General features: G+C 42.7%; 1 protein-coding gene across 5 annotated transcripts; it reads right to left on the bottom strand.

The window, feature by feature from the left end:
• Positions 1–309: 309 nt before the first annotated feature.
• Positions 310–25,605, bottom strand: LOC18436926 (CELLULOSE SYNTHASE INTERACTIVE 3). 5 transcript variants are annotated; one of them, XM_020668863.2, is made up of 8 exons: positions 25,195–25,588; positions 24,963–25,046; positions 24,192–24,291; positions 20,663–23,756; positions 15,065–17,612; positions 1,776–2,230; positions 934–1,050; positions 310–845 (listed from the first exon to the last, which is right to left on the bottom strand). In XM_020668863.2, the coding sequence occupies exons 2-8, from the start codon at positions 24,985–24,987 to the stop codon at positions 684–686; spliced, it is 6,501 nt and encodes a 2,166-aa protein (XP_020524522.1). In that variant the 5' UTR covers positions 24,988–25,046; positions 25,195–25,588; the 3' UTR covers positions 310–683. The 5 variants fall into 5 exon arrangements, with proteins under 5 accessions (XP_020524522.1, XP_020524521.1, XP_020524524.1 ...); XM_020668862.2 differs by having other exon boundaries at positions 24,963–25,039; positions 25,195–25,546; XM_020668865.2 differs by lacking the exon at positions 24,963–25,046 and adding an exon at positions 24,928–24,962 and having other exon boundaries at positions 25,195–25,436.
• Between the last annotated feature and the right edge of the window lie 398 nt (positions 25,606–26,003).

Here is a 26,003-nt window from a genome sequence, read left to right as displayed (position 1 = left end):
AATATCTCCTATTTTTAACCAAGTTTTCAATAGTTTTTCTTGTTTTTATTGAATTCTTGAAATTTAGTCAATTTTTTAATATTATATATATATAAAAGGTTTGACCGGACAGACCACTGGTTGGACCAATTCTAATTGGACCAATCCCTTCACCAGTTCAAGCACCGGCATGATCCTGGTAACACTTCTAATAATAAATAAACCAATCTTCTCTAGGCGATTTTGGAGGCATAGATCCATGGAGCCCAAGAGCAGCACACAAGACAAGAATAAGCAAATTTTGGAAGAAAGGTGGGGCTAGTGATGGGATTGAGTCACAATGGTGATTAAAATATCAAAATATAGAAACCAGTGAAATACACAAAATCATATTCCTGTACAGGTGCTTATAGCCCCTATTTTGAGGGCTCTTAAATAGTTTTATAGAAGCTCTTACAGACCTTGGGTCATCCCCCAATTATGATAGTTGGATAAATATATAGATTGCCTTTGCAACGTAAGACATTTACAACTTGCCGCATTCGAGCACCATTTGCCATACAGCTACAAAACTGAACCACAACATACTCACTACACAAGGAGGGATCCTGGACTTAATAATAATACAGCCCATGCTGCTCAGCCTTTCCTTCTAGTTCTATTTTCCTGAGAGCTGGGAAGAGACAGATATACAGATATCTCAATCATAGGTTCTCATTTGACATCCGGTTGGACCAAATGATCTCTATCTCGAGCGTCCTCGATGATCCATCTCGGTTTCCATCATGATTAAGACTGAAAAATCCACTATATATCCCCTCTGTAACCACTTTGTCTATTTGAATTGTTACCCTCCCAAGAGTTGTCTGTCAAAATAGAAGCACAACAGACTCAAAGGTAAGGACTTTTCAAGGAAACCATGATGAGAGAAAAAGCCATAAATGAGCAATGTACCTTCCCAAATGTATTCTTGCTTTTGCAGAGGATATGTAGTTTTTGACCTTTTGGTGGCACATCGAATGCCCAAGTGAATCCCTCCTTCCACTCCGGACAGGTACTGTGGCTTACAACCTAATGAGAGTGTCATGATTCAATACTTGAGATAGCTATTCTGTGTTATATCTTCATCTCTCAAAGCAGAACATTTTAAAATCCCGCAATTCTGGCTTTTGGGTATTCTGTGTTCGATCTTCATCACTGAGTGGATAATGTTTTAAATCTCACCATTCTGGCTTTTTTGTTTCAAATCAATATATACATATATATATAATATGGTGCAGTTGGCATACGGACGCCTCCGTAGGTGTAGAGGTACGGTGCCCTTCAAACTTTATCATGGTATATAATTTTGATGTAAAAGGTTATTAGGATGATCTCAAAATCTATTTTATATCTAATTATAAAATTTCAAATTTCAAAAATGGTTAAAATCAAGTAGATCTATAAACATATGAAAATCTTGAAAATGGACGGTGCAGATAATATGTTGTAAAATGTACTATTTCTGAGACTTAAAATCTTTTTATTTTTCATAGCTGAGATGATCAATCAAAGGATTTTTCAACATTAAAACTACATTTTCCGATGGATTTTTGAGGGGCATCCGTAGTTCTACATTATAAGGTAGCATCCTTATATAAACTTTTCCCATATAATATATACATTGAGAGAGAGAGAGAGAGAGAGAGAGAGACAGTTTTGGCTTCCAATTGTAGTGATACTTTCCAAACAAAAACAAGAAAAGGAGTATTAAGCGATCCGCAAAAATGGAAATAGATGGCCACCAAGGCACTTACTTTTGTTTGACGGGGGGGCCCACTTCCTATCGTTAAACGACAAAAAGCATTTGTGCTTCCCATCGTCTGCTTCAAGTTATTGCCTCGCTTGATTGTCACAGTTAGGCACCCAGGCAAGCAGTGTAACAAGCTATCAGCTCTCTCATGGAAGCTTGGCGGGCATGTCCTCATGAGAAGTTGCAGTATGGGAATGGCTTCAGCTGCGATCATGGCTTGTGCTTTGGCAACATCAATTGGCATTGTTGACCATGACTGTTTCAACAAGCAAAGGGTATCCAAGACAGATTCCTGAGCGGCTTCTGATCCAACCTTGAGAGCACCCACTAAGTGGGGAATGCATAGAGTGGCTGCCTCTGAAATGTGAAGCTTGGAAAAATTGGTGAAGATCACATTGATGGTTCTTAGCACCTCTGCATTTATGGTTGCTGTGGACCACAACTCCTTTTCCAAGGCAGCTGCCACAATGATTATTACATCATAGTAAGGGGCATGCATATAATTGATTGATTACGTAGAATTTGGATCAAATGAAGGCTTAGATGCAGGTAAAAAAATAGCTATCACATATCAATTAAAAAAAATGTAGCTATGACTGGTCCAAAATAAAGTATGCTTGGCAAGTATGACATCTATGGATGGTAACTTGGTAAGCATATCAAATATGGTGTTTTAATATGAGCACATGAATGCATACTGGAAAAACTCTAAAATACCAATCATTTTACAACTGCAAATGGAAACTCGTACAAGACATCAGATGGAAAAGAGAAACTTGTACAAGATCGGTCTCACCATTCAATTTTTTGTCGAAAGTTGGAAAAACACCTCGCCAAAGGCTCAAAGCCACTTGTTTCTTTCACCATGAAACACTAGAAGTATTTTTGCAATGAATATTTCAATTTTCTAACCACACGGCTGGAGGAGTGTTATGGAAATTTTGAAAACACATAAGAGAAATTCTAAGGCCTAAACAGGGATTGGGCCAGTACACCACATCAATTTAGACTGCATAGCAAAGGACCATAGGAAACACTAGAAAGCTGACCACAAACAATGCTTTTAAACATCCACATAGTGTCTCTTTACTAATCCTATGCAAGACAGGACAGAAAGAAAGTGCCATTAAATGGAGAGGGGAGGAGATATTATCAGTAAAACGGCATAGAATTACATCTGCGAGATTATTCTAGAACAGATCACTGGAGAAAAACTATTCTACCACAATTGCTTCAAGATACAATATAACAAGAAATCAAGCATAACCAACAATAAGAAATTGTTTCTGCATCATTCAATGTAAAGGGAGGACATGAAACTTGACATCCAACAAGAAATATGACAACCAATTCGTCACTAACTGTTGCGCTCTCTATAAAGATAAACTGAAGTCAAACTTGGGCAGCAGTCTCACATAGATCAACATGACATGGACAAATCATCGTCATCATCATCATCCGAACCTTATCCCAACTAATTGGGGTCGGCTACATGAATCTTGCTTTGCCATTCTGCTCTATCAAGGAACATACCCTCAGTAAGATTATATGTCACTATATCTTTTCTTACTACTTCCATCCATGTCTTTTTGGGCCTTCTCCTTGTCCTTTAAGAGCCCTTTACTTGAACCAAATTGCACCTCATAACCGGTGTTGTATTAGGTCTACATTGCATATGGTCAGCCCACCTAAGTCTACTTTCCCTCATCTTATCATCGTTGTTGCGGTGCGTCGCTTCCAGGGAAGGCCTTAGCTAACCTTTGCTCATTTCTCACTACACTTGGGAGCAGCATGCAGCTTACAGGGAATGCCCTAGCATGAGAATATAACATAGATTCAAAATTCCTGAAAAGATTTGGCAAAGTTTTACTCCGGTTGCCTACCGAACACAACCTTCCCCCGTTACCTCAGATTGGGACTGGCATAACCGGCTCGGGGCCAGCCAAGGCGGAGTTAATATGACATGAACAAATACAAACATAAATTCTCTGAGATTGCATATTGCCCTAAATAGATTATGTCATACACAACATAGGTTGAAGTAAAATGAAAATGAGTCAAGCAGCACAATGAGGATGCCAAGAGAAAATGTGCTTGAGTAATTCATTGCATCATACCATAACATCCTGCATTTAAAGAAGTCTGCAGGTATTGTGATTGCCATCCATACCATTTTCCACATTTTGGACATGATACAATGGCATTTGCATCCCACCACAAGAAAAAGAAATTTGTATATTATAGCGATACTTATGTCATTATACCATACTCCTATCTCCCAAACAAATTGCCTAGAGGCCCATAGAATTTATTTCCTTCATGTGCCAGCTAAAGGTTTGAGGATTATCTTTGATATCTTCCATAGTTTTAGGATTAGAGGTTGTGTGACAGGCATGAGGTGGCAAACAAAATAGTGTCAGCTTTAAGATGGAGGATATTAGTTTTTGGAGATTCTGATGAACTAACTTGGCCTGTTATATTGTAGTCCCCTTTGAATTATTAATAAGGTTGTGTTTGATTGGTAGAAGAGGCGGCTACCAATGCCGCCTCTTCCACCAACTTTCGAAACCCACGGTTTCCATGGGGTAGCATGGAAGTTGTGGCTCCAAAACAACGCTTACTTTTTAACAAACAAGGAATCACTAAAGTACTGGAAGCCTTAGCTCCCAGTAATCAAATGCGCCCTAGATATTATCTTTTAATGATATACAAAATTATATACATAAAAGTGGACACATGAAGAGAATTCCACAAGTATTCCAATACGCCACTGGAAGTAAACACTGTACAAAAAACATTCACTATGCACACAGTTGAGAAAACTCTACATCAAGGACCAAGGAGTATCTCATGATTGCCATCTATTCTCTCCCATTCTGCTCATACTTGGCTTTCAAACTAAATGAGAGCCACTTTCAAAACTTTGATTGGTTATCAAGGATAATCTTCCTATTAGTTTAGTAGGAAGCATTTACAAGATCCATAGCACAGGTGTTGGCATCTAGATTGAGGGAGGTTCTGGTTCATATTATCTATCTAGAATAGGGAGCTTTCATGAAAGGTTAGCAGATTTTGAATGGGGCTCTTATCATCCATGAGTATATTGAGTTATTGACTCATGATATAGGGATGGGGTGCCCAGGATCGTTGACATGGAGAAGGCTTATAATCATGTTGACAGAGGCTTCCTAGATTATTTGACGAGGAAAATGGAATTTAAGTAGAAATGCAGGAGGTTAATTTCCGCATATGTGATCCCCACCAGCGTGGTCTTCAGTGACGGTGAATGGGTCAATCAAATATTTCTTTCGAGCATCTAGAGGTCTTAGGCAAGGTGTTCCCTTATCACCTTCGTTGCTTATGAGAGTTGTTGATGTTTTCAGCAGGCTACTTCATAAAGCTTCGGAGCAATTTCTGGTTTTTGTACTGACCCGACATATATGCATGTAATACACATAAATATAAATGAAATACATGTAATTATTACTCTTTTATATCCTGACCTGGAGCAGACTTGACCCAATGGGTCTGGACTGGATCCAGTTGACCTAGGCCCGAACCAGGTCCAGGAAGGGTATGGGTCAAACTTAGACCAAGTTAGATGGGGTCGGGATCGGCATCCTGTTTACAGCCCTAATCAATGGGTGCACAAGTTGGTCCTCTGGAAGAGGATTAAGGATATGCTGATCTCGTGGGCTTTGCTTCAACCAGAATTTCGAGGTTTCAAGGCCATTGACTTGGGCAAAGGTTGTTTGGCCAGATTGAGTCCACCCTTGCTTTAACCATAGGCAGTTTGAGTTATTCCCATGGAGGGTGCTATGAAGCAAAATTTTGATGAATTAGAAGGGAGAATCTAGGACCAGCCCAGCAAGTACGGGTAGGAGTTTTAGGAATCGGGCTTTGGTCAAGACGGTACTAGCAGCTGGGTTTTCATAGCGCACTATGCCTCAAGTTCTATTCCTATGTAACCTTGTCAAAAAAAAAAACAAAAGAGTACGGGTAGAAGTTTGGAGATGAAGGTAGGAAGCTTAGAAGCTATCCGGGCCCACTGAGGGTATATAATGCTAAATGGGCGGAGATTTGTGCATTGCTTACAGGTCTACTAGTGGCCTCATAAAAAGTCCTCTATTCTGGAGGATAGCTATGCTATTTGGTGAGATTTCAACATATGTGACACTAAGAATATGACTTTTGTGCACATTCTTAGGGGGCTTAACTATGAGGCTGTCAAAGATGGGGTTCTTCGAGAACCACAATTTCAGTGTTGGAATCTTGAGAGGTTTTCTTGACATCTTTTGAGTTTTGTTTTTATGTTTTTTATATTCTTTATAGTTTTATTTTATTAATACAATTCTTTTGTTAATGATAAAAGAAAATCAATTGGCTCTTTGACAAAATACACATACACGGATGGCACGTGGGAGGATATTAAATGAGCCCAATGCAAGGAATAACATCATGCGAGAACCCAGTCAATGGAATTTCAGAAAATGTGTGAAGTACTTTAGGTTCAAGAAAAAAATGGTTTAATCATTTAAAGTATTCTGCTTTTCATTATTTTCATTATTCCATTCACAATTTACTTAGAGTCTAAAATGTTTAATTGTACTATCACTGCCTCCAACTTCATTAAGCTGAGAGCCCAAACACCTCATCACTTGGACAAGTAAACCTCAATCCAAACTTCATCCACCTTAAGAAGCGAAAACAATTTCTCCACCCCCATCATTCTCTTCAGTCCTCTATCACAGCTACCAAGGATTTGGTCAACATAAACTTAGGAAAGTCCAGGATCTCGACCTAAATATCTGGCCCCCTAGAAATAAAAACTCACCTTCCATACACCTAGAGCATGAGCAACTTTTTTTTGATAACTGTTAACTTTTGTATTGATAGAAGAGATAGGTACAAAATGGTAAAACTAAATCCAGGAGTGCCTTAAGAACACGGAACTCCTAGTAAAAAATTAGGTCTTCCGACCCTATACAAAATAGGGTTATAAAATAATCCCCTTACACAGCATTCAGGAAATGTAAAAAACAAAGTAGAGAGAAAAATGGGGTTATAAAATTATCCCCTTACACAGAATTCGGGAAATGTACAACAAGAGTAGGGAGAGTAGATCAAAAAAAATCCCAAGCCAAGAAAGATGAGCGTGTTCTGCATCCGACCCGAATCCAACTGTGGTATGGCCTATTGTTCAACACGGGCCTTGGCTCCGTCCTTGGTCAGCAGGTCCGCGAACCCATTCAACGTCCACAAGATATGTGTCCATAAGACGGGCGTATCCCTACAAAGATGCTGAATCTCATCACAAATAGACCCAAGATACCAAGGGGGGGGAGTAGCTGTCCTAGATGCCCAAGAGATAATGTTTCTAGCGCCTCCCTCCACTAATAGTAATTGTCCCCAAGATCGGTCAAAATTTTGTATGCCTCTAAGGAGAGCCATTGATTCAGCGTATTGTGAATCTTGGATGCCGAGATATTCAGAGAAGGTAAAAAGTACATTTTGATGGTGATCTCTGAAGACCCCTCCCGCACCTGCATGTCTTGGGTTTCCCAAAGATTCAATTTGATTGCTCCTTGGGGGGGAGGTTCCCAGGCCCTTATAACTTTCTTTTTCTTTGGTTTGTGGAGGAGAATATGCTCCCACTGCAGTATGAAGGAGTCTGATGGGATACCACTGAAAAAATGATGGTTAGATGCCCAAAAGGTTACTAAGGATGTAACCTTGTGGAATAGAGAAGGGGCTAGAGCAGCCTGTCCCCGAAAAATTCTGGCATTTCTTTCTTTCCAGATGGTCCAAATTGTTGCTGCCACAGTGGCTTTCTAGCGGATTCTTCCGGCCTTCGGCCAGTGTGAGGCCATGTTCAAAGCGAGAAGGTCTTTGACTGTTGGAGGTATTACCCAAAGGACCCCAAACAATTGCAACAACAATCCCCATAGATCATGGGCCACGTTACAATGTAAAAAAAGGTAGTTGTTGGATTCCTTGACTCAAGCACATGATGCACCTATTGGGAATTGGGATGCCTTTCTTTTGTAGGTGATCCACCGTAAGAGCCTTGTTGGACCCTGCAATCCAATTGAAGGTATGTACCTTTGGGGGTGCAATAGGCTGCCAGACCTGTAATAGAATCGAGGTTGCGTTAAGGGGGAAAGTAGGAGGTTGGATAAGCATTTTATAGAAAGAAGCCACTGTAAACTTCCCTGAAGGAGCAGGAGACCACACCAATTTATCTCTACCAAAGATAGGGATAAAGGTATTGTATAGCAGCGAGGAGAGAAAAAGGAATTGATTAAATTCACCCTCAGAAAGGCTCCTTCTGAAAGATGGATGCCAGCATCTTCTGCCTTCATCCATTCTGAACTCGTCCTCAACAGTAGCCTCTCTATTAATGGTGATGGAGAACAGAGAGGGATAGCATTCCCTCAAAGGGGAATGACCTATCCATAGGTCAGTCAAGAATCGCAGTCTACTGCCTTCTCTTGGGTAGAATCTGATCAGCTTCATGAATAGTTCAAGGGTGGCAGTAAAGGACCTCCATACACTTGAAGCATTAGACCAGGGCTTTGTCTGTGGGATCCAATTATGGTCTGAAATATTATACTTATTCCGTAATACCTGGGCCCAAAGTGTGTCTGATTGGGTGGCCAAGAGCCACCACCATTTCCCTAAGAGGGCAAGATTTTGTTTTCTTAAGTTTCTAATCCCCAGCCCGCCTTGGTGTTTAGGTAGGTGTACCTTCTCCCAGAAATGAGATGGAGCTTAGTTTTTTCAGCCTGCCCTGACCAGAGAAAGTTCTTCATAAGCTGATCAAAGCAGTTTACCATAGAGACTGGTATTTGAAATAGAGACATCATGTATACAGGTGCATTGGCCAGAGTAGCTTTGATAAGGGTGGTTCTACCTGCTTGAGACAGGTATTTCCCTTTTCAATTTTTCGAGACCTAGTTGAAGACCCAAGTAGGAAGTAGGGAGGTTTTCCACTTTATATGCCCAGTCTGGAATGAGCTCCCCGGTTTGGCTGGTGGAGATAGCAATACCCATCATTTTCGATTTCTCCATATTTGTCTTGAACCCAGTGGCCAATTGGAAGTATTTGAGGTAAATTCTAAGGTTTTCAACTTTGGGAGAGGAGGCATTTAGAAAGACCAGTGTGTCATTTGCGTATTGTAGATGTGACACAATAGGCCCTCGACAAGAGGACTTAAAGCCTGAAAGAAGGCCAACTTGGTAGAGGCGACCCAGTGAACGGCTGAAAACCTTAGCCGAGATAGCGAAGAGGAAAGGGGACAGAGGGTCCCCTTGGCGAAAGCCTCTCGAGGAGGGAAAGTAACCTTTGGGAGTTCCATTGATGAGGACTGACAAATTGGGGTGGGAATAGCACCCTCTCATCCATTTACCCCACCTATTTCGAAAACCCATACGAGGCATTGTTTCATCCAGTATCGACCAGTTAACATGGTCGTATGCCTTTTCCCAGTCTATTTTAAAAATAAGACTAGGTTTTTTGGCTCGGTGTCTGGAATGGAGGCATTCGTTGGTAATCAAAGCTCCATCAAGGATTTGTTTATTTCTGATAATGGCCGACTGCAACGGAGAGATGAGCGACGGGAGGACCTCCTGAAGTCTAAAGGTCAAGACCTTAGATAAAATTTTATAGGAGAAGTTGAGCAGACTTATGGGACGAAAATCCTTAAGTTCCTCCGCCCCTTCGACCTTAGGGACCAGAGTGATGAATGTGGCATTGATGAATTTGTTAATAATACCTCGCTGGAAAAACTCTGCAAAGAAATTTAAGAAATCCAAGCAGAAGGTATCCCAAAAGATCTTAAAAGGGGCCACGGGAAATCCATCAGGCCTAGAAGCTTTGTCTTTAGCTAGGTCGTCCAAAGCCTTAAGGATTTTGTCTTCAAGGAATGGACATTCTAACCAAGTTGCATGTTCTTCCAAGACGATCAGAAAATCAAAGTCTACCATAGTTGGTCTAGGACCAGAAGGAGCTGAGTATAGGTTCTTGAGAAAGTTTAAGATTGCTAATTCAATCTGTTCCGGCTGGTCTAAATAAAGGTTGTTAACCTTGATGATCGAGATTGAATTGTCCCTTCTGCGACAGTTAGCAATCCTGTGGAAGAAGCGAGTATTGTGGTCCCCTATTTTGAGCCAGTTTACTCTAGATCTTTGGTACCAATAGATCTCTTCTTTTTCAAGGTGGAAAGGTCATTGAGTTTAGTTTGGGTTCGGAGATCAGCTTCAAAAGAGGACAGAGGGTGTGATTCCTCAATGCTATCTAGGTCTTGCACGGTCTGTAGGAGGTCATACTTTATCTGGGAATAGTTTCCCAAAACAGAAGAACGCCTGGACTTGAGAGAGGCTTTAAGAAGTTGAATTTTCGATTGCAGTCTGTACCTTGCTCTACCATTGACCTGGGTAGTGAAGGAATTCCACCAGGTAGGGATCAGAGTTGAGAGGGACCTTTCCTCAAGCCAGGCTAACTTGAATTTGAAGGGTTTGGGTCCCCTATAAAGGGTTAAGGTGCACAAAAGAATGGGGCAATGGTCAGAGACTGGCTTAGGTAGAGCTGGGGAACTTTTCCTCCCAATCTAGATTAAACAGAAATCTATCCAATTTGGATAGAGAAGGTTGGGAACAGTGGCTGGACTAGGTGAATCTATTGCCTTGGAGAGGAATATCTGGGAGGTCATTCCTAGTTATGAAATCAGAGAAGTCCAACATGCCCTGAGAAATCCAGGAGCTGGAGTTCTGTTCATGAGACCATCATGTTATGTTAAAGTCCCCTCCCAGGCACCAGATTGAGTGAGGCAGGGACGCGACAAAGTCCAATTCGGACCAAAACCGTGGCCTACAAGCCAAAAATTTCCATTCAAGGCCGTTAGAGACTCTGGACAGTAGAATGGGAACAGAGTATTCCCCTACATGTGAAGATTTTAACAGATGATCAGTGGGGTTCCCAAATAACCCAAATTCCCCCTAAGGCTCCTACCGCAAGTAAGGCTACCCACTGGTAGGGCCTCCTACCCCAAACTTTGGCAAACTTGGAGTAGGGATGGCTTCGGGCTCTTAGTTTCGGTTAAAGCTAGAAGAGTGGGACAATGTTTGGAAGTCAGGTCGTTGATAGCCTTCATGTTCGAAGGTTGACCCAAACCTCTGATATTCCAGGTTACTATCTTCATGGTGAGGGTGAAGAGTAGGGGAGGGAGGCTATTTTGGGTGAACGTCTCAAAGAACCGCCTTGGAGGGAGGGAGAGAACCCTTCAAGAGTTGACGGTCCCTGAACAGATAAGGACGAAAAGAGGTTAAGAAGCTCCTTCTTTCCTTTAAAACCCACCTTCATACGACTTTTAGGGTCGGTGAGTATAAAGCGATGAGCCGGTCCTTCAGAGCCATCATACTGAAACCCCATCACGCAGTACATTTCTTTCATCCTTTCCAAGTTGTGGTCAAGCCCTTCCCCGTCAACCCCCTCAACGCCAGGGTCCACCGAGGGGGAGAGAAGGGCGTTGAAATGTCCACTTTTGGTCTGTTATGCCCATCCCCGTCGACCCTTCCGTTTGAAGCCAAAGATGGAGAGGAAGAGACGAGCTCCACACGATCCTCAAACAGGTCAGTCCCCTGCAGCTGGGTTGAAGGGGGAGGGGGGGGGGAGGGGCGGGGCGAAACAAGGGTAAAGATGAGAAGGGAGAGCTGGGGAGGTACAGAGCAAGGGAGGAGAAGGAACCAGAAGGGGAGGATGAGGAGAACGAGGAGACGAAAGGGGAAGAGACTGTGGAACAGGGAGAGGAGAGAAGGAGGGAAGGGGAGAGACAGGAAGGGACGGAGGAAGCAGAAGGAGAAGAAGGGGAAAGGGAGGTGGAAATTGAAAGGCGAGGGAACAAGGATAAGCAAAGTAATGAGAAACCTCAACGGAGTGGTGGGATAGACAAAAAGCCCCAAAACAGCGATGGGAAGAGTGGACCCTGTGAACCCTAACAACATAAGGGGAAAGTCAGTCGAAGAGGAGAAAACCGAAGCGGGGTGAGCAAAGGAGGGAGACTCTTGGTCCCAAAGGGAGGGGGAAGAGTCCATGAGGGCAAAAGGGAGGGAAGGACGAACCGATGAGGAGAGAGAGCGATGTGCAAACAGGGTGGGGAGAGGTCCAGTGGAAGAGCAAAGCAGGGGCAGGGGAAAAGGGGAGGCGGGAGAAGAAGGGACGGAGGAAGGGGAAGAAAAAAGAGGAGGATCCAAAGTGGCAGATGCCGACTGCAGGCCGCCATCAGGAGAAGTCCACGCGTCAAACCAGGGGGGAGGTGTGGGGACGGGGGGAGGCTCGAGGCCAGGGGCAGGGCAAGCGAGTGGAGACGTGAAGATGCTGAGACTGACGGAGAAGAGGAGGGACCAGGGGAAATAAATTCAGAGGGGACCAGGGGAAATAAATGCAGACCGCACTAGAAAAAAGGCCCCAGCTGGCGGTGGGGCAGATCGAAGGGGGGCAGATGGCGAGGAGGCTGTCAACAGGGTAGGTGGGATGACAACTGGTAGACCATCCGGAGAGAGGATGACCGACTGCGGCGAGGCAGGCGCCACAGGAATAGAGGCCGACGTGACTGAGGGCGGCGCAGCAGTCGACGTTGTGGATACGGTTGGGCACGTATTGCCAGAAGCCAAAGAGGCAACGGTAGGGGGGCACGTATGAGCAACAAGAGGGGGCACAGAGACGGAAGGAGAGGACGGGCCTGGAGCCCGAGACGGGCGGGGAGAAGGGGTCGAAGATGGGAGTTGAGGAGATGGGCTCTTGACCAAGTCGTCGGGGTGCCAAAGGCGACGAGGCAGGAGACGCCAGAGAAGCAGCCGGGGATCCCGAAGGGATGGAGGGGGAGATCTAGCCATGGGAAGGACCCTGGGAGTAAACCTAAACTAAGGCAAGGACCATAGCCCACAGGCCGGGTCACTACGTGTACTCATGCCCTTAGCCCGATAGAGGCCCGGAGCCTGAAGCCCGAGGCTGCCAGGTGAGCTCTGGGGGCACGGAGCTAGGCCACGAGACTGAGCCAGAACGAGGTGGGCCTACACCCTGCTGAAGGCGCCTCCTACGTCGACGGTTCCTGTGGAGAACGGGAGTCCAATCAAGTGGATCCGAGGGTTGAGAGATAGGGGAAGGGGTTGAAGAAGGAGGAGGAGGGGGGAGAGGCTTTCGTCCATGACACCAAGACTTGGAAAAAGAGAGACTGAACTTCCAGCCATAAGCTAGAAGGGATTAAACTGGGATCCAAAACTTCAATCAGCAGCCGTATGGATCCGAGGGGAAGAGTCTCAATGGATTTCCAATGGATCGCAACTAAGTCTTCGCAAGCTTCAGCTAACTTAGAGAACGTCACTGGAGACCACGCATGGAGGGGGATATTATCGAGAGTTAGCCATGCTCTCTGTTTTCTATAGGCTCCAGAAGAGGCAAACCATGCCGAAAGCGAGCAGGAGGCCCCATGAAAGGTGGAGCTTTATAGGGACTTAAGAGCTGACTGCGCCATCTCCAGAGATGGAAAGGATAACAAAAAAGAGCCCCTATTCATGCGACGACAGGTGATAGAAGGTTCGTTTTAGCATTTCTTAGCCCAACGTTCAATACCTCTCACATCGTCCTGTTGAGGGCGGAAGGAAGGCACTAAAGAGGACCTAAGCTTATCTTGCAGTTGGGACGAGGTCTCCAAAGGAAGGAAAATGAGACAGGGAAGAAAGGGGGAACGAACAAGGGGGGGGGGGGGGGGGGGGAGAACACGAAGTAGAGGGAGGAGGAGGGGGCTCACCATCGGAGGGGATAAGAGAACAAGAGGGAGGAGCCGAGACGAGCACTTGAGAGAAAGTAACCTTGTGAGTATCCCTCTGATAGCAAATAGTTGAAGAAGAAGAAAGAGTAGGGTTAGAAGGAGAGGTTCTGGGGTAAAGGCTATAAATCAGAGTCCAGTATGAAGGGGGAGGAGAGAGGCGACGACGACAACGACGAGGACGACCCATAGTTTTTTTCACCCTAGGTGGCAATTTCAGAGCATAAGCAACTTTTAAAAAAGCGTTCTATAATAGTCATAGACATTTCTACATAATTAAGATGACACTAAGTGATACACCCAAATAAAAACCCACAACCTATTCTGCTACTCACAACCTAAGCCTCTCACCACCTAACTCTTCACTAATTGCAAATGACTACACTTATCAATGTTCATTTTGTAATGACACACCAAAAGTGAGATACAATGAAATGGAATATGAAGAGCAAACCCACAAGGTGGAATCCTATTCAAAGACGACTGTCATCATCATCAGAGCCTTTGCCTAGGATTGGCTACATAAATCCTGATCCGCCATTCTGCTCTATCAAGGGCCATACCCTCAGTGAGGCCATAAGTCCCTGTATCTTTTCTCACTACTTCCAACCATGTCCTTTTGGACCTACTCCTTGCCCTTTTTTGAGACTTCCACTTGAACCAACTTGTACCTCCTAACAAGTGTTGTACTGGGTCTGCACTGCACATGGCCAGCCCATCTAAGTCCACTTTCTCTCAGTTTATCACCTATTGGAGCCACACCTCAGTTCTCCTGAATGTATTTATTTCAAATTCTATCCCTTTTTGTCTTGCCACTCATCCATCTCAAAATCTTCAGCTTTGTTCGATCCAAAGACGATTGTATCATCAAAAAAATACCAGAGACACCAAAGCATCATAACAACTGACACAAAACCCATTAATTTAGCTATTTTTCTCTATTACTGGGTGCAACCCCTTTCCACAGCAATGAAGCTAATTATTGAAAGAAAATATGCTTAAAAGCTAGAATAAAATTAGAAGGAATAGATATGAACAGATTTAACATCCACTAGTCAAGCAATACTTGAAGATAATGCTGAAGACAATAAGTTTGTCAGCATATGATGTCTTCCCAACAACTTGCTAAAATTTTCGAAGTAGAAATGCACTTAGCAGTAGGTAGGCTCCAATCCGCCACGCTCCTTAACGAGGAGCCACTAGGAACAGAAAGGGACGATGCTAATCTTTATTAACGTCATGACTGCAATCAATCAAATAAAGGCAGCAAAATCTTCAAATGAGTTCAACTAAGAGTTTTGTTTCTTCATACACAAAATCAATTTTTTTTTATAAATAAACTATATACCAAATTAAGTCAATTTCATAATATTTATTCCTACAAGTTCCCACAGAAATTTAATAAACCATGGCCAGGAACTGCATAGAAATTCATGAGACCAGAAATTTCAGTTTAGATTATTCTTACCGGTTAGAGACCTTATGAGCTCGTTTGATACATATTCTTGAAGAGTGTGGTTTGAAAAAAGAAACTTAATCAGCAAAGCTGCCTGCCCAGAAACTTCTGAATTTGTAGAAAGAAGAAGTTCTTGGATTACCAAGATACCTCCAGCTTCTGCAACAGCACGCCTATTTGACCTACTGTGCATAACTAGGTTTTGCAAAGCACATATGGCCACCATTTTCATCTCCTCCGTCGGCTGATCTTCTAGCAAGCTTACGAGGGCACGGCAAGCAGAGACTGCATCACTTGCTCTTGCTAACCCCTCATGCTGGAAAAGATCACCAAGCGCAAGAGCTGCCAATAGCCTAGCAGGCTGTGATCTGGTCTGTGGATCTAGAAGATATTGTGACAAAGGAGCTATAGCATACTTCGATACTTTCATTTCTCGAACCCTTACATTATTAAACAGAGCTTCAAGTAACCTCCCTGCTGCTTCTTCACATTGATGGGACCTTAGAAGCTCTATAAGAGCATCAATACCACCAGCCTCAGCTATCAGTTCTGCGCTTGAAGCATCACTCCTCTCTTGAACAATTAGCGCATTGAGAGCTACCATGATTGTTCCTTCCAGTGTTGAATGCAGCAATCTCACAAGAACAACAAGAGGAACTTTAAAATAGTACTGAGAGTTACACCTCAGCACATTTGAGAGAACCAATGCGGCTGATTCCCATAAAGCGTGGGGTGGTTGAGGGTCTTCTTGAACAATCACCTTAGAGAGTTCATATACCCCTCCTGCATCGGCCACTGCACTAGGCCAACTTGTTGAAATGCTCTCCAGGGCTTTTATTGCCGTTTGTTGCAAGCTCAAGATACCAATTCCTGCAAGCTGAACTAGAGGCACAACCGCATTTTGAGTCGTAATATCCCTTTGAAAATGGTCTTGAGCGAGAAGATGCGACAGAAGTTCAGTGCCAAGCTGTTGAATTGCTTGTGATGGGGACTCAAGAAATGTTATCAATGGTTCAATGACCTGGTTAGGAGTGAGCTTCAAGGTTGTAAGGCTTTGGGGTTTCTCCAAAATATTTACAAGAGCTTGCAAGGCACTATGTTGTCCCCACATGCTAAAGTCTGGACGTAGTAATACCATAAAAAGTGGTTCCACCATTTTAGCAGAAGCGGAGCTTTTTGCAATGCCACTATTATTAGTCAAGATTCGAAGCAACTCAGCAATTGAACAACATAGAGAGCTAGGTGCCTCTGGGATCATTTCAAGTGTGTTATCGATAATCCCAGCTTTAACCATGTCAAGCTTGCAATGGGGGCGATCTTTTCCCAATTTTATAAGGGCACTGATCGCAGCTTCAGAGAGTGAATAGTTGGACCCAGAAACCAATCCAACGAGAAGAACCACAACTTCATATGTGGCAGCAATCTCCGCGTGGTGTTCATCATCCAACAATCTATCGAAAGCATTCACACTAGATTCCACAACCGTGTTTATACCTGATTCCATAAGAGAGATCAGAGAGGGAATGCACTCAGAAGCAATCGGCATCGACCTCATTTTAGAGATCCCAAAAAGTACGAAGCAGAGTTGTGCAGCATCCTTCTTTAATTCCAAGGAAGAATAGGGACACGACAAAATCCTGTGAAGGTTCTCAAGAGGATTCTCTTCCACTTCACTTATAGCCAATGCTTTTGAAGTATTTTCAACAGATAACTTAATGAGAGCTGCAAGAGCAGCATGTTGCTCTCCCTCAGATCCTGCATTAAGCATGTCAACCAAAGGCTGAATGGCTTGTTTCGCTATCTCAGTGTCTCTGATATTCTCAGCATCAAATAGTTCTTGCAGAGCCCTAGCTGCGCTATATCTTGCACTTCTTGAACCCAAACGCAAAACAGCTATGAGTTGGTTCAGAGAACTAACAGATGCTTCATGACGAAGAAGTTCAGAATTGCTAAATAGGATTCCCATTAAGTCTGAAATAGTGGTTTCAGTTGAATCTTGGGGACTGAGTGATAGATACTTAGCTAGGGCTTCTAAGGCCCCAGCTTCAGCCATTATTATTTTATTTGCATCACTTCCCTCTGCAATCCGAGTCAAGAGCCGAACTGCAATGGGAGGGGCACCAGGCCTATCTGGAATTGGCTTTAGAAGCTCCACTAATGGAGGTATAGACTTACGAGCAGTTGCTCCCACTCTAACATCCTCCATTTCAAAAAGGCGTTCAAGAACAACTTGGTCGGGGTTCCTGACCAGACAAAATTCTTCGGACAATGCCACTAGGTTTGGCAGGTCATTTTCAACAGTACCAATCAGAGATATTAAACCTCCTACTGCACCTGAATTCGCAACTGTGAGAAGTATTCCTTTATTTCCATTGCAAACAAGGCTAGCCATGGCTTGGGCAGCAAAATATCTATCAATAACCTCATCTGACCTGAGTAAAGAAGCAAGAGAAGGTATTATTCGCATGGTAGCAGGGGCTGAAACAACATTGGCATCCTGGAATAAGATAGCCAGTAGCAAGGCACTGATCCATAAACCTTCGCTGTCCTCAAACTCTGCCTGTTAATCACGATAACCTCAATATGAGTTTTTAAGGCCCAGCAAGCTAACAGAATATTTTGTTAAGAAATAATTTATTCATGGTGAGATTGTGTGCATTTGACATAACAGAAAGGAAGAAAATGGACAAACAAGTAAATAAAGAAATATAGGCTATTTTACATGTTTCTGTTAAACTTAGAAACCTTGAGTTTGCATGAAGTGTGGGCTCAAAACAGTGACTTCTAACCATTAAGTTTGCAAACATGAATGATGTTATGGCCTCTAATGGATGCAAATGGAGAACTAAAAAATTTTGCTGAGCGAACTGCCCAAGGATATAGAGTGGAGAGGAGCTGTATGAATTGAATTGGCACCTATGGAGGAACCATTTAGACTCCAATTTGGTATATTTTAGGCAAACTTTGAGATTGAGATAGAAAAAACCAAACATGGGTCTAGTTCCAATCCATTGTAGTGCAACCTCGAATATCACTATAAGCAATGGTTCACCTAGGCAAGAATTAGAGCATGTCGCATACTTTTGTTAGTTCAGTAGATCTATGCGATTATTGACTGGTTTTGGTCAAACCTGTTCAGCTTGACATGTATGGGCAATAAACAGATTATTATTTGACGCATTCCATTTTATCCTTTGTATGGAAGTGATCATTTTCACCATCTTATCCTTTGTATGAAAGTGATCATTTTCAGAGGAAGCTTCTACCAAGGTCTCTTTAGTTGAACTTTGGCAATAGCAGAAGAGCTCTCCCATTCCTCCAGAGGCGCATGTCAGCCTCCCCCTTCTGCTTTCTTATGTGTGTGTGTGTGTGTGTCTCTGTATGTGTGTGCTCATCCATGTGCAGGTGTGCCCCAAATGGGAATTTATATGCAAAGGAGTCTTCGTGATGCGATAGACTTCATCTACCACTTCCCACCTGAGCAGAAATTAGAACAAAGAAAAAACTACTGTGCATTTTGTAGTATTTGCTGTAAACTCTCAGAAAAATATGAGTTCTAAGAAAGCTATCAGTGAAAAGATGGCTGTTTATAATTAATGCCAAAACCAAAATTATAACATTGGATATGCTCCATATCGTCGCATGCCCGTATAGAGGAGAGGCACTAATACCTTTGGCAGACCACATAATTTATTTTCTTTGTAGGTTAGCAGTGGGAACCGAATCTGGGAAATTGGCACTGCAATTGTCATCCCCCCAACCATTCAAACCAGATACCCAAACCCACACACAGAATTTCAATTCCAAAGAAATAGCTGGGTTGACAGTGGTAAATCGTGTAGAGCACTAATAGGACATAACAGACTAATAAGTCACACAAGAGTTTGCTAAGAAAGCACAATCACTCAGAGGATGTGCATAGCCATTACCATAGTGACACCAATCTAGCTGGCATTTATTTCTAGATAACATACTCATGTTTTTTGGTAATTAATTACTCGTGTTTTTGGGTAATTAATTTCCCTTTATACTGTAATATAATATCCATTGACCCTAGACTGTTAATACAAACTTCATTCCAGATTCTTCTTGATCATGATTCAAGACCATTACACAAAACTTGTGTAATTTGTCCACAAATTTCATTGTTTTTTACCTAAATCGTGTACTGAGGTTGCGATTTCTGTTCGGAATCGTGATTCCACGGTTCCCAAGATTAAACACAATTCTGGAAGATAGGAATTACATAGCCAAGTTTCTCGAAACGCATTCTAGATTATTATTTGAATCTCGATTCCAAGAAGCTTGGAATGTTGGGCGGGCAAAAAAAATATACATGTACAATGTGTAGCGGGATGAGGATGTTGAGATGGATGAGTGGCAAGGCAAGAAGGGATAGAATTCGAAATGAATAGGTTTCGGAATTTAGGTGTGGCACCAATAGATGATAAGATGAGAGAGAGTAGACTTAGGTGGACTGGCCATGTGTGTGGCACAGGCCCAATACAACACCTGTTAGGAGGCGCGAGTTAGTTGAAGTGAAATGCTCAAAAAGCGCAAGGGGTAGGCCCAAAAGAGCATAGTTGGAAGTTGTAAGAAAAGATATAGGGAATTATGACCTTACTGAGGGTATGGCGCTTAATAGAACAGAATAGCGAATCGGGTTTGTGTAGTTGACCTCAATTAGTTGGGAAAAAGCTTTGACGATGATGATGATGATTCTAGAAGCTTTTGGAATCTAGTTTTTATATCCCAAAATTTGTGGTTCATAGTTGCACAACAACGTGATTCAACATATGCACAACATTGACTCTAATTTTTTAGGAATCAAGAATCCATGTTGTTTGGAAGCTAGATCCGTATCATCAAAAGGCGTGGTTTGTAGATGCACTAAACAACATTTCAATCAACATCGAATCAAGTGCTAATGACACGGAAACAAGATTCAAATACCAATGTCGAATGGAATACGTTCACAAATTGTATGTTGCTAGAGGAGCTCCAAGAGCCCATTCTATGTTACCAAAAGAGTTACAAGAATCCTTTCGTATCATATTACACATTAATGCAAGCTTAAATACCCATGGTTTGGGTTTCAGGACTGTGATGTTGTGAGAGCCAAAAAGCCTTAATGAACTTTTGACATATTTGAACTTTTGACAGCGATTCTGAAATCTGAAGCGAATCAGAATCCCAGGTGATTCCAACAACTAGTTTTTCCACCAAAAAATATTTGAACTACTAAGAGACACATATAACCAAAATACTCAGGATCTGAAATGCATGAACCAAAATTCTCCAGGGCTTTTTCTTTCAATAATATAAAAGTGAAAAAATCATAAGTCCTTTTTTCAGCTGTTCCATAACATACAAAAGGCAAAAAATGTGGTCCAAAAGAAGTAAAAAGAGGCATTAGAAAAATTAAATGTCGACAATCTTGAATGAATGCCTATAAAATACAATTCACTAAAGCATGGGCATGAGTTTTACTGCTAAAGAGCAACTCCACATTGGTTGGTCATTGACTATGATAGACCATTATAATGACAGGAGAAGAATTAAAGGGCTGGTCAAGCATAGCAAACAAAAAGAACAACTTGATGGTCATACCTGAGGGTTCATGGTATAACTCACGAGCTTATCAGATAGAACCTCAACTCCTCCCACTTCCATAACGTACAATTTGTTTTTCTTGTGAAAGGATGAAATGATCGACAGTAACCAAAGAGCAACTGTACCTCCTAAAACAATTGCTGGATCTGGAACCTCGAATTCATCACCATCCTGAAAATAAGCATTTCTCTCCATAAAGCCCTGGGGAGTTCGCACTTCAATCCCTTCGTCTCTTAGACCTGAGAACTTGGAACGTGTATGATGCTTTAGCATATCAACAAGGGATTGGATAAGATGCTTAAAGGACCCTGACCCATCGAGCGCATCCATTGACTGCTGTTTGTGCTCTTTTGCGGCACAAATGAGAAGTGCAGCACCCCCAACTCTCAATTCTATGCTGGATGAGTTTATAATTCGCTCTGCAAGAGCATATATGCACTGTATTTTCCCAACTAGAAGGTCACCAAGAACAACAGGTTGGTCACGACACAACCTTGAAATAATTTGAATTGCCTTGTCTTGAACAGGAGGGAGCCCAATAGACAAGCAATGAACCAAAGGTTCAATGCTCGATGGGACTTCAGCAAGTGCAGCCCATGGAGGGTAGGTGAAGTTCACACTCTGTTTTGTTCTGACCAATAAAGCAAGCACGTCTAGGGCATCTGATGAATCGATTCCCTCCATGTTTGTTGAAGCCAAAAAATCAACTAGGGCAAGAATGGTAAATCGGCATTGAGCACTGTCAACAAGCACATCACCAATTGGAAAATGGTTCAGCAATTGATGAAGAGCTCGAGAAGAGCTCCTCTTTCCTTCCAATGTTCCTTCTCTCAAAACTCTTATCAGCGCTGAAACAATGTCCTCTGCAATGGCTTCTCCGGCTATCTGTGGATCTGAGAGAAGGTTGGCCAGGGTAGCCACTGCAGTTTCAGCAGCATCAATAGAAGATGTTTTGGCCAGCTTGATCAATGGATAAACATCCCCTTCTGCAATATAGGACATTTTGTTGTTGGTGGCCTTGGTAGGACGAGAAAGAGCACCTAAAGCCCTAGCAGACTGAGTCGCAATGACCTGAGTTTTGCTGGTCAAGAGTTTGATGCATGGGTTAACGATCTCATCGGTTGCCAAACTACCACAAATATCTTGCCTAGCACTGAACAAGTCGGCGAGAACAGAAGCTGCATGCTCTTGGGTCTCCTCATTTGAGGAGTTGAGAACCTGAACAAGAGTCCTGAGACCTCGATTGGCAGGAGCTCCTTTTTGAACCAGTTCCTTGTGGGAGGCCACAGTAAGAACATGCCCCAACACTGTAATCACATGAGCTTTTGAGCTTGGAGAATCTCCAAGTAGCAATGCTAACAATTGGTTTACGGTGGCAGAATCAGCATAACAAATAAGCTTTGTGAGTGCCATTGAAGAGGCCTCTTGCCCTTTAGGACCACTGCTCTTGAGGAGCCATAAAAGTGCACTGACTGCTCCTGCACTTTCAACACATGCACGTATATCTTCACTGTGGCGACAAAGGTTCCATAAAACAAGAGCTGCTTCTTCCCTTGCTTTCTGAGACCCAGTTTCCAGTAACTGTACTAATGGGGGTATGCCACCTGCTGCTGTTATAGCCCACTTGCTATCATCAACTTGAACAGTCAAGATCGAAAGCAATGCTACTGCATATTCTTGCTGCTGTTCGCTCGATAGTCCAAGCAAAGATATCAGCAACTGAATCCCCTCTCTCTTTCCAAGAGCCTCCCATATACCCATGTCTCCGGAGCACAAGCTCACGAACACATGTATGAGTTCTTCTTGCACATCACTGGTTGCCATGGTGATCAGACCGATGAGCATCCTCTTTGCTTCCGCATGGCTGAGGCCTCTTGAGAGGTAAGTGTTGCTATAGAGGCTCGCAAGAGCCTCAAAGACACGCTCTTGAACCAGCTTAGAGTCACGAGGCTTCAATTGTTTAACCAAAAGACTCTCGATCTGCAAGGCATCAAAGGAAGAGGATGCTTCTTCAACACCCAAAGCTTTATGATCAAAAACCATCAATGAGTAAGCAAGTGCCCCTATGATATCAGCCACTGGGGCTGCCAATCTAGAGGACTTGGACATCTCTCCAAGGCGAATTATCAAAGCAGGCATCCCCCCACAAATATTAGCCAAAGCATGAATAGCATGCTCTTGAAGAGCCTGACCGGACTCCCCTTGCATACATTCTTTAGAAGGGGCTACGACTGCTCCAATGAGAATGGGTATGCCCTCTGCATCAACCACAGCTTTCTTAGCACTAGCTGACTTGGATGAGAGGGCCTCCAAAGCATCGGCTGCACTTGCACGAACTGAGATTTCATTATTGCTACCAAGAAGTCGAAGCAAAGGCCCGATAGCACCAGCCTGTATAACTTTTGGGATGCTATCTCCGAAAGCCAACATCAATCTAGCCAGTAGTGAAGCCGCATTTGCTTGAGCAGCTGAATTATCAGAAGAAAGAAGAGCCACTATGATTTCTACCCCTCCAGCCTCCAAGGTGGCTCGCCAATAGCCATCCTTGTCTCCACACAAATTCCTCAATGCCCCAGTAACAAAGCCCTCAACGACTTTGTCCTGCTTGATTTTGGGGTTGAGTTGATCCCATAGAGTCGGTACCACCCCTTCAGTGACAAAAATCTTCATCCCCACATGATCATCTGACAGCCCACCGGAGGATACTTCAAATATGGCCTCGGCGGCTGCTTTCCTGGCTTCAGAGGCACCTGACTTGAGCAGTGCGAGCAAAGGGGGTATACATCCTCCAAGGAGAACCTTTAGGCGCAAGTCATCCTCTTTGCATAGAGCACTCAAAGTGGAAGCGACATTCACTTTGGCCACTGATGTTCCACTCCGGAGCACTGCAATGAATAAAGGCATAGCTTGAGAGTGGGATCCAATGGCAGCTCTTGCATCTTTTCTCGACCTGGCTAGGCCTAACAGACGCGCGGTGATCAACTCTTTTTCGTGTGGTGAGGACATATTCGTGTGCAAGTGCTCGATGAATTGGGCGACGGTGGCCATAGTCTCGTCAGGGTGCTCCATTCCTTGTGCTCCATTTAATTCCCTAGTGTAAAAAATCATGGGTTTCCAAGGTAAGTGCTATTACTGTGAGAATGTCCAAGAACAAGAAGTGACATCATCTAAAAGGCAGTAAATTGTCATTGAAGCTGCCTAGCATTTTCCCAAAATAGATCAGATGAATCAGTAGAATGTGAAAGGGAAAAGACAAGAGTTTCAGAAACATTAGTTTTCTTTGACCTAATGTCTATTAACTAAAATAACATGGAAAGTGTTTTGAATTAAACAAATTTCCAAGAAATAAAGACTGCAAAATGTAAAATTTCCAAGAAATAAAGACTGAAAAATATAAAATCCGAAAGTCATCTCGCAAAATAAACCATCACTCATACACCAAATGGCCAATAAAAAACAAAAAGAATAAGCCAAAATGCATTAAAAAGAATACAGAAAAATAAAATTCCAAGAGATGACCAATTACCTTGGTCGAGATGTCTGCACAAATTTAGATTCTTGTGCTTCAGGTTTTTGAGATTTTGTCATTTGCACCAGTTTTCCACTACGAATATCTCCACCAAATCCTGCAATGCAAGTCAAGGAAAGAAATCAGTCATCTTAATGAAACATTCACAAACACCATAATTTCTTGATCAGTTCCCCATACAACAACATAACAAATTCTCTTTTTCATCTCATACCACAGGGGCTAGCCAATTACTAGTAAAATTCAACATGCTCGAGGGCAATGTAAAAAAATCCTACTACTTTATATCCCTAAAACAATGAAATGCCATGGATTGCAGCCAAGATCCAACACAATTATAGGTAAGACATCCCGTAAATTACTTAATAAGGGAATTTAGAGATTAATTCTTAAACTTTAATGTAACGGGTAATGAAAACAAATAAAAATCGCGTAGCATCAAACTGTGTAAGAAAAATGAACCAGATCCAAATTCGAATAGGAGATAGAGAGAGAGAGAGTAATCTGATCAATGCAATGCCAATGCCGCAGAATCAACCCTTCCAAATTCTGCGGCTTCTACACAATTAGCGCCAGATCCATTGCCCTGTAAGATTCATGTTTCCTCTAATTCCCTCAGGCGAGAATTCTTTCCCAGCTCTAGAGAGAGGGAAAGAAAGAGAGAGAGAGAGAGAGAGAGAGAGAGAGAGAGAGAGAGAGAGAGAGAGAGAGAGAGACAGAGAGGGAGGCTCACAATGTGAAGCCCCGTGTATGAAGTAGAAAGCTTACCTGCATCATAAAAAAAAACCACCATGAAAGAGAAACTCCAGCCTCAATGACAAAAACCCCCAATGAAAACCAGAAACCTGAGGACTTCACATATGGGTAATTGTGATTTCGGTTTATCAGTTCGGTAATAATGGGTCTTCCAGAAATTCAATAAGCTAACGCAAAAGAACCATGGATCGGATCCAAAAAGTGCAGAGTATGGAAAAGAATGAGAAATGGGTGGGAAACGTACCGCTGAATTGAGCAGAAAAAGTTGAAATTGGGGGAGCACTTTTACTTCGATGGTCTTACTGTTATTGATTTTGGGGTAGAGAGAGAGAGAGAGAGAGAGAGAGAGAGAGAGTTTACGAATTTGGTGGCCTATAGGAATGGCTGAGAAAGTGGGGGGAATGGCGAAAGGAGGAAGGACAGTTAGCGTCGATGGTGTGGCACAGTGAGGAGGTGGCCTTACTTTCTTCTATTTTCTTTTCTTTTCCTTTCCTTTCCTTTGTCTCTCTACAATTTAGCACTGTTGGAGGTAGAGGGAGAGAGGGGGGAAGAGACTGTAGTGTACACAGCTCACGTGTCCTGGATAATCTCTCCTCTTTCTCTCTCTCCGTCATTTAAGCCATTAAAAACATGGTGATTAGCTCACCCTTAAACCAATTGTTTCATTACATATATGGAAAACAGCTCGATAAGGCCCCATGACTCATTAAAAATTACAATTCAGGTGTTGAAAAATCTTTAAATTAATTATCTCTGTTGTGAAAAAAAATTAGGATTTTAAGTTATGAAAATAGTGGATATTGCAAGAATCATTTAGACCATCTATTTCACCCTAAAATAAATGTTAACAGGTCAGCAATATCTGTATTATTTTTTAAGTTTTAAATTTTATTATTTGTGTTGAAAATTGATTTTAAAACCGTCGTAATGATTTTTTATGACCAAAATGCTTTCCGGATGAGGATGTGAAAAGAAGCTTTATTTTGTTTTCATAAGATCTAGTCCCTATTAAAAACTTCATCCTCTATGTATATATAAATGGAAAATTTTTAT

The sequence above is a fragment of the Amborella trichopoda genome, chromosome 11 (genome assembly GCF_054954075.1).
Source record: "Amborella trichopoda isolate Santa Cruz 75 chromosome 11, AtrichopodaSantaCruz75HAP2 v2.0, whole genome shotgun sequence".
NCBI classification, from domain to species: Eukaryota; Viridiplantae; Streptophyta; class Magnoliopsida; order Amborellales; family Amborellaceae; genus Amborella; species Amborella trichopoda.
Note: the sequence above shows the minus strand (reverse complement) of the source record. Positions and strands in the feature narration are given on the sequence as shown.